The following is an 8,314-nucleotide window of genomic DNA, read 5'->3' on the forward strand; positions in this document are numbered from 1 at the left end:
CAGTCTTTATGATCCCTTGACATTTCTGCTAACACGTTGACATTTGTGCTTTTTGGTTTTTGGGTTTTTTTTGAGTTGCTTTTTTCCCCCTTTTTTACCTCCGCCAGGAGGATATGTAATCACCGGAGTTTGTTTGTCTGTCCATCTGTGTGTGTGTCTGTGTGTGTGTGTGTCTGTTTGTCTGTTAACAGCATAACTCAAAAAGTCATGGACGGATTTTCACCAAATTTTTACAGGATGTCCGGAAGAGCACGAGTAAGAATCGATTAGATTTTGGAGGTGATCCGAATCACCGTCTGGATCCAGGAATTTTTTGAAGGTCGAAGGACAATTGAGATATGGCCGCCAGGCGGCCAGGCGGCCATATCTCTTCTTACTCGTGCTCTTCCGGACATCCTGTAAAAATTTGGTGAAAATCCGTCCATGACTTTTTGAGTTATGCTGTTAACAGACAAACAGACACACACAGACACACACACAGACACACACACACACACACACACACACACACACGGACACACAGACACACACACAGACGGACAGACAAACGGTATGGCGGAGATATGCGCTCTCCGAGTGCTTTTCTAGTTAACTTATGTATGTCTCACAAACTGCAGTGCAGATTGCCCTGACATTTTCTGCATACATTCATGTCTGCCTCAGGGTAAACTGTAATTTCTTTGGTGATCTTAGGCTCTTCTTTCCTTTCGGCTTTTCCCCTCAGGGGTCGCTGCTTGTTGGTAATCATTTAGCTTGTCCTCTGCTGCCATCATCAGGTCAAAATGTTAATTTGTCCAACACTTAAGTTTATAACTAAATGCCTGCCACACCCTGTACCAGGCTTAAAGCTGCTGTCCGGAGTTTCCGTTTGTTTTCAATTTATGTATCATTTTTTAACAAAGCTTAAATGTGTTAGTCTCGTTTGATACTATAATATAAAGTTAGTATAACGCGATATGAAAATTTATTCCTGAGCTCCGCCTTCCTCTCATAGACCCCCATGTTATTCCAAAAAGCGCTGGTTGCTGCCGACCAATCAAGTTCGAGCTTCAGCTTTGTCATGCTGTCAATCAACGGTTACGCGCACAGCAAGCAAGCCCATGCAGAGGTGGGCGAGCTACGCACTACGCAACCGCGCGCACACTTGTTTTGCTTGTGGAGGAGAGAGCATCAGGCCTCAGCAACTTCCAGAAAAGTTACCAATCCCACGGCTTGTCAGGCCAAGAGACTGCAGGACGTTTTTTGGCTCGGGGTGCTCGCGTCGCTCCCCGACCACGGCCCTCCATAGCCCGCCTGACGGCTTCGTTTAGATGCCGTGGTCGGGGTGCTCGCCTCGCTCCCCGACCACGGCCTCCATAGCCCGCCTGACGGCTTCGTTTAGATGCCGTGGTCGGGGTGCTTGCCTCGCTCCCCGACCACGGCCTCCATAGCCCGCCTGACGGCTTCGTTTAGATGCCCGACCTCTGGAGGAAGATGTTGGGGCGTCTGGGACATACTCTTCGTCAGAGGAGTCATGCAATTCTGAACTCTAGATAGAAATAAATAAAACAATGTAACACATATACACGCGTAAATGCACTAAGTTTGATAAACAACGTCATCAAGAGGGATACACGAGTGTAATCACATATTGAAACTTTACTAGTTCGTCCTAGCAGATTCATGTTATTTTGGTATTAGGACAAGTTAGACTCAATACAGCATTCTAACGTAATTCCTTTATTATTTACTAAATGTACTAAATGTAGAAGAGGGGAAAACAGCAAAACAGGCGAGATGCTGCAGCACTCCGGGCACTTCTCTCATGTACTGCGCGCGTGCACAAATAAAGGGGCGAAATCAGAGGGAGGGAGGGTGGGACCACCAGTGTTTTGGGAGACGCTGCGATTCAAACTCCGGATAGCAGCTTTAAACTAACCGTGACGTCACCCGTTGGTTTCAATGCCGAGAAAATGAAGCCTGGATTTTGTTACTTCCTGGTCGCCATTTTGGATTTTTTGGAGCCAGTGACGTAAAAAGCTTCATGAAACAGGCTGGACCGGAGAGCAACTCAGGGCAGGACCAGTCAATGGGACTGTCAATCAAGTATAGCCACGCCCCTGGCTCCGCCAAATTTAACGATTTATTTAAAATTCAGTATTGATTTATTTTAAGATCGGCCACCTGATCTCTCATTTTGACCATGAAAACTAATGGCAAAAAAATCCTGAGCTGTAGAAAATCAGTCTATAAAATTTTATTTTTTCCAAAAATGAATTGGGGTCTATGGAGCAAAAGCTTTTTGGAGCCAACCCTAGCGGACGGCGTGATATTGCAAGTTTTTGACACTTCCGGGTGGGCTTCAATTTTGGAGCCAGATGCTACGTCCATCTTTATATACAGTCTGTGCCAGGGGTCGGCAACCTTTTACACTCAAAGAGCCATTTCGACCCGTTTCCCACAGAAAAGAAAACACCGGGAGCCGCAAAATCCTTTTGGCATTTAAAATGAAGACAACACTGCATATATCGCTTTTTTACCTCTATGCCCTTGTTAATCAGTCGTGATTAATTAATTACAAAGCCTCTAATTAGATAGATTCATTTTTTTAATTGTGTCCTTCCACTAATATTTATCTTACTTGGTTAATGTCATTTTTGCTCCTGGACCTCACATGTTACGTAATGTTAGCTGGAAATCAATATTTTGCGAATGTCTATTTAACTTGTAAAATCTATTTATCTTAAGCTAATAACTTTTCTCCGGTAAGTCGCTGACCTATTTTCCAAGACGACACTCATCTTACTCTCTGACCTGCTGCCTGGATGTGACATCGAGCCGTGTTCTTGCGAGTAACGTGTATTACCCTATCATGAGTACTTTTGACTCAAAGACAAGACGTGTCTTTCTTGGAGTGGAGCTTTAATATACAAGCTTGCCATTCTTGAGTACAAAACGATGTGAAACTACAGGCGTTGCTTCTCCAGGAGTAAAACAAAAAAAGGCATGAAATGTGTGGGAATCTGAAGATCCGTGTTGTTTCTCTGCATCAGTTTGCGCTCTCATGTCACAGGGGAAAAAACCCGAGCAACACATCCGGTGGAGTGACACGACAAAATAAGAGCGGTAATTTCACAGTAAAACTCTATATTAAAATGCATTTAACGCACCTGAAAGGCAGAAAAATTTATTTTCCAAAGTTACAGGGAGCCACAACAGAGGGCTGAAAGAGCCGCATGCGGCTCCGGAGCCGCGGGTTGCCGACCCCTGGTCTATGCCCTGTACTTAAATTTAGAGTACGTCACCAAAGCTTTTTCATGCTAAATTAAGATGGAGGTGGTTGTGCTTCGTAATGTTGGCTTACTAATGTGAGCTGAATTAAGGTTAGAGTTGTTGACATTTCCGTAGCTCACGTCACACTTCATGTTTGTGTTAATACTCTGTTTGACCTGTAGAGTTTGTTGAAGGTGGTCTTCTTTTTAGAAATAAAAACAACTTGTCTTCATTACAGCTGATATAATTAAACTACTTTGTTTCTGTGTTTAATAAAAGCTCAAATCATATAAAATATTCAGTGCTTGTCCTCAAACATAATTTCACACTTGACATTACAGTTTGCATATTAATTTGGGATCAATTGTGTATTTTAACAGTAATATGCCTAATATTAAAACACCGCAGCATTTGACTGATCTGCTTTTGATATCACCTTTCACAGTGCTCCTTGACTCTGCATGCGTCACTCCTTTGTTATACTCCTTCCACCTTTGCCTATGTTAATGACATCTGTTTCTCTTCTGCTCAGGTGGCTCATGATGTGGATGACTCTGGTAACTACCTCCTGCTAACTCATCGCCACGTGGCCCACCTTCACCCCTTCTCCTCCTACCTATGTCGTCAGCCATGTCCCAACCCCCCCAGCTGGGTACTCTACCATGAATTCACCATCTCCCATGACAACTGCATCCGGATCGCTTCTGAAGTTCATCCTCAGATGTGAGTCAAACTGCCAAATTGGCTACAGGGACAATATAAATGTGCAAGTTATTTAAGTTGAGACCCAGCAACTTTTAATTTCAGGTAATTCGATTGAACACTTGAAAGTTCAAAAATTCTTCTTGTCCAGCCTGTTTATGATGAAGCAGGGCTCAAGCAAGCCATCTTTTGATTTTAGGGGGAGATATGTTTTGGAACTTCATAGGTGTCAGGGGGGCAGTGGCCATACAAGGTGCAATGAAAAACTATTCTTGTTGTGCACAGAAAGAGCAAAGCATGGTAATGTAACAAGTCCAAGCTGAGCTATGCTTTGTGTGGAGGATCATCAGTGGTGATGAGAGTTAAATCTACAGCTGCAACCAGAGACTAAACAACAGTCTTTAGTGGAAGTGGGCAGTTTCCCTTTATGGAGAAGTAGTGTCACGTCAGGGACACCAGAACCATGCTCATCATTGTCCTCAGCATTCATGTTGTTGTGCACCATGAATGTGTATCCCAGAGACTGTCAAGGCAGAGTTCTATTTTATCACTTTAACACTCCTGAGAGTAGACATTTGGGAGAAATTACTTGAACTGTGACACAATGGCACGTTGATCCAAATAACCATATAACTCTGAATATCTTGGAACAATAATGCCTGTCAAGTTCTGGGTTACATTAGAAAGTAAGTAAACATAAATGCTGGGTCAAGTCTGATCCTCCCCAGAGATCATGTTTGAACAACTCTGCACTACATTGACTCTGGAAAAATACAGCAGGCAGCACTGATCAACTCAGAATATCTCATCTGCCTCCAAATTATTCTTCAAGTCAAACTGTGGTCCTCAGACTCCAGTCTGTTTGACTGATACTAGAGTGTTGGTAGTCAGTAGCTCTGAAAACAAATCTATACCAAAAAATGCATGAATCAAATGAACCTTTGACATAGATTTAGATTAGATAGCATTTTTTAAAAACTGCTTACAGTGACAATAGCCATTAATAGTATATACAGTGCTGTCAAAAAGTATTTGCCCCCTTACAGAAATCTTCTATTTTCCATGTTTTTTTACACTTAAATGTTCCAGATCACGCCCTGCGACAGACTGGCGACCTGTCCAGGGTGTCCCCTGCCTTTGCCCGAGTCAGCTGGGATAGGCTCCAGCACCCCCCGCGACCCTAGTGAGGATAAAGCGTTGTATGATGGATGGATGGATGGATGTTCCAGATCATCAAACTAATATTTATATTTATTGAATATTAGACATAGATAACCCACAAAACGCAAAAGGCAAATTTTAAATGATGATTTATTGAAGAGTTATTGAAAAACTGCGTCACATCCTTTGAAAAAGTAACTTCCCCTCTGAACCTAATAACTAGTTGGGCCACTCTTGGCAGCAACAACCGCTGTTAAATGTTTGCAATAGCGTGTCTTTTACATTATCATGGAGGACTTTTGGCCCACTCTTCTTTCCAGAATAGTTTTAATTCGGTCACATTATATGGTTTTTGATCATGATGAACTGCCCGTTTAAGTTCTGGTAAGCAATATCTCAGTCAGATTAAAGTCGTCCAGGTCCTGTCGAAGCAAAGCAGTCCCGAACCATCACACTACCAACTCCAAGTTTCACTGTTGGTATGATGTTCTTCTTGGAATGCAGTATTAGCTTTACACCAGATGTAATGGACCCATGTCTTCCAAAAAGTTCGACCTTTAACTCATCAGTCCACAGGATGTTATCCCAAAAGTCTTGGATGTCATCTAGATATTTTTTTTGCAAATGCCAGATGAGCCTTTGTGTTCTTTTTGGTCAGTAGTGGTTTGCACCTTGCAACTCTCCCATGGATGCCATTTTCTCCCAGTGTATTCCTTTTTGTGGAATCATGTAGATTAACCTTAACTGAGACCAGTGAGGTCTACAGATCTTTTGATGTTTGTCTTGGTTCTTTTTTGACCTCTTGGAGTAAATATCAGCATGCTTGGAGAAATGTTGGCAGTTGGTCCACTCCTGGACCACTGCCCTCCACTGTTCCATGTTTTCTCCATTTGTGGATGATGGCTCTCGTCGTGGTTCACTGGAGTCCTAAAGCTTTAAAAATGATTTTGTAACCCTTTCCAGACTGATAGATGTCAGTTAATATATTTCTTGTCTGTTCTTGAATTTCTTTGGACTACAGCGTTTTGTTGCAGCTTTCTGAGATCTTTTGGCCGATTTCATTCCAGACAAGTTCTATTTAAGCGATTTCTTGAGAAAACAGGTCTGGAGGTAATCGGACTTGGGTGTGGTCAGTGAAATTAAACTTGAGTTCCAAAAAATGGGCAATTGCTTTTTCACATAGGGCCAGGTAGGTATGGATAACTTTTTTCCCTTAAAGCATTAAATCATCTGTCTGTCAAACTACATTTTGTGTTTATCTTTGTCTTTCATTAAAATTAGTTTGATAATCTGAAAGATTTACAGATATGCAAAAATAGTAGGTTTCTACACTTTACTGTTAATATATGAGATAAAGTGTATATCCTGAATACAGATGAAGTTATCTGATCTTGCTAAATGTGTGTTCAAAATTTTGAACTGTTCCTTCATTGGATATCGCAGATTGTAAGGGCCACTATAGATAATATATTACACAGTAACAGACCTTCCCAGTGACCTTCCTATTCTTTGCCATAGGCTTGTGGAGCTGGCCCCTCAGTACTTCCTGGGAAACCTTCCCTCAAGTGATGGTAAAGAACTACTGGTAGAGCTAAGGCAGAATCTGGAGCCCCCATCATGCGATCAGGATGGAGCATCACACGAACACAGCAGGACTCACAGAGACACTGACACAGCAGGAGAGACTCACAATCAGTCCAGCACTGAGCTCTGTCTCATCCAATGAGATGCAAGAAGAGACGGAGCTTGTCAGGGGAGGACTGTAAGCACATGGCTGTCACTTTACTGTCTGATCTGAGATTTGGTACTTTTTATTAGTTAGTCTGTGAAATCTCTTTTTGATGTGCGATTTTTAAATAGATGCTGGAAAACCCTAATGTACAATAATGTATTGTTCCTAATATACAGTCTGTACAGTGGCTTCAGAAAGCATTTAGACCTCTTCAGTTTCTCTATGTTTTGTTAAGCTGTGTATTGAAGTTATTTAAAATTAAATTTCAGACACCTGCTTTTTATTTAATGAGAGATTGCTTTGTTTCTACAAAATGAGTGTTGTCACAAGTCTATTTTTACACTGAAAACAGCAAAAACATGGAAGAAGTGAGGGGATGAGATGTCATTTATGTTGAAACACTCTGGCTGAAAGCAATACACACTACTTGAGTGAGCTGAAACACTGTTATAGTTTGACCTTTGACCTCTATGCAGATACCATGAACAGAAGGCTTCTCAGGGCTCACTGTGATGACTTACTGTAGCAGTGATGTACAGAGCTTCTATTTTCAACTTTTTGATACAGTTTGCATAATGTTTAGCTTTCCTGGTTAGTCATTTTGCCTTTTTCTTTTTAATGATATCTATGTGTCAGTACAGTGTGAGCTCCAAATAAATGTGCTTTTTCATGTTTGAAATTTCTCAGCTGAGTGATTTTGTCCCCACATAGCTTCTTTATGTTCTTTATAAATAAAGTAACTTCATTGCTTATGTTCCAGCCTGCTGTCTGTAACAGTAACAACTCTGTCTTGTATTAAAGGTAATATACCGTACCGATATACTGATTTTCCAGCATTTCTAGTTTTGTAGAAGTGAACTCAACACAATAAGAAAACAGTGAGATATTGGTCTTCAGACCATACCATTTCAGTGTGGACTTTGGTCTTTTTTAAATGGCCTGTGCTGAATCATGTTTGTTTGTTTTCCACACCAACAGGCCAAACTGTTTAGTGTGTTGCTGTAAATGGCAGCAATTCCTCCTTTCTCAATCAAGAAGACACAGAAAATCACAATCAGTGAATTCTGGACTGATTTTCCCTCTGGCACCAATCAGATTGGGACTCATTTCTGCATTACTAAAGATCCCTCTCAGTTCATTAGGCAGCACTACTGTATGTTATACAATCAACTAGGTCTAAGCTGATCATCACATTTTCCTTCCTCTTTGCACTTCAATAGTGTTCTAGCTCTGTGTACTGGAACATGGCTTTGAGCTCACATCAACGGGTGTAACTACTTTTTCCAGATATAGCTCTATTCTGTTAGAGGGTACCAATACACCATACAATTGAATCTGCTCTGGAACTGGCAAACCTACAGTCATGTAAAAAACAAAAAGTAATTGAAATTGTAGACTTTTCAAACAAAACAAGCAAACTTTTGATCATCTTTTAAACAGTCCCTATAGATAAACGTGATATACTAA

General features: G+C 41.4%; 1 protein-coding gene and 1 long non-coding RNA gene across 6 annotated transcripts in view; both read left to right on the forward strand.

The window, feature by feature from the left end:
- The window catches only part of dqx1 (DEAQ box RNA-dependent ATPase 1), a 34,201-nt gene extending 26,675 nt beyond the window's left edge, over positions 1 to 7,526 (forward strand). For both annotated transcript variants that reach the window (XM_022218125.2, XM_022218124.2), the window contains exons 11-12: positions 3,785 to 3,975; positions 6,634 to 7,526. In XM_022218125.2, the coding sequence (XP_022073817.1) occupies positions 3,785 to 3,975; positions 6,634 to 6,841 (399 nt within the window). In that variant the 3' untranslated portion in view covers positions 6,842 to 7,526. The remainder of the gene's footprint in view (positions 1 to 3,784; positions 3,976 to 6,633) is intronic.
- LOC127530785 (uncharacterized) overlaps positions 1 to 8,314 on the forward strand; it is a 186,643-nt gene that overhangs the window by 78,943 nt on the left and 99,386 nt on the right. The gene's annotated exons all lie outside the window — the stretch shown is intronic.

This window comes from Acanthochromis polyacanthus, chromosome 18 (assembly GCF_021347895.1).
Source record: "Acanthochromis polyacanthus isolate Apoly-LR-REF ecotype Palm Island chromosome 18, KAUST_Apoly_ChrSc, whole genome shotgun sequence".
NCBI classification, from domain to species: domain Eukaryota; kingdom Metazoa; phylum Chordata; class Actinopteri; family Pomacentridae; genus Acanthochromis; species Acanthochromis polyacanthus.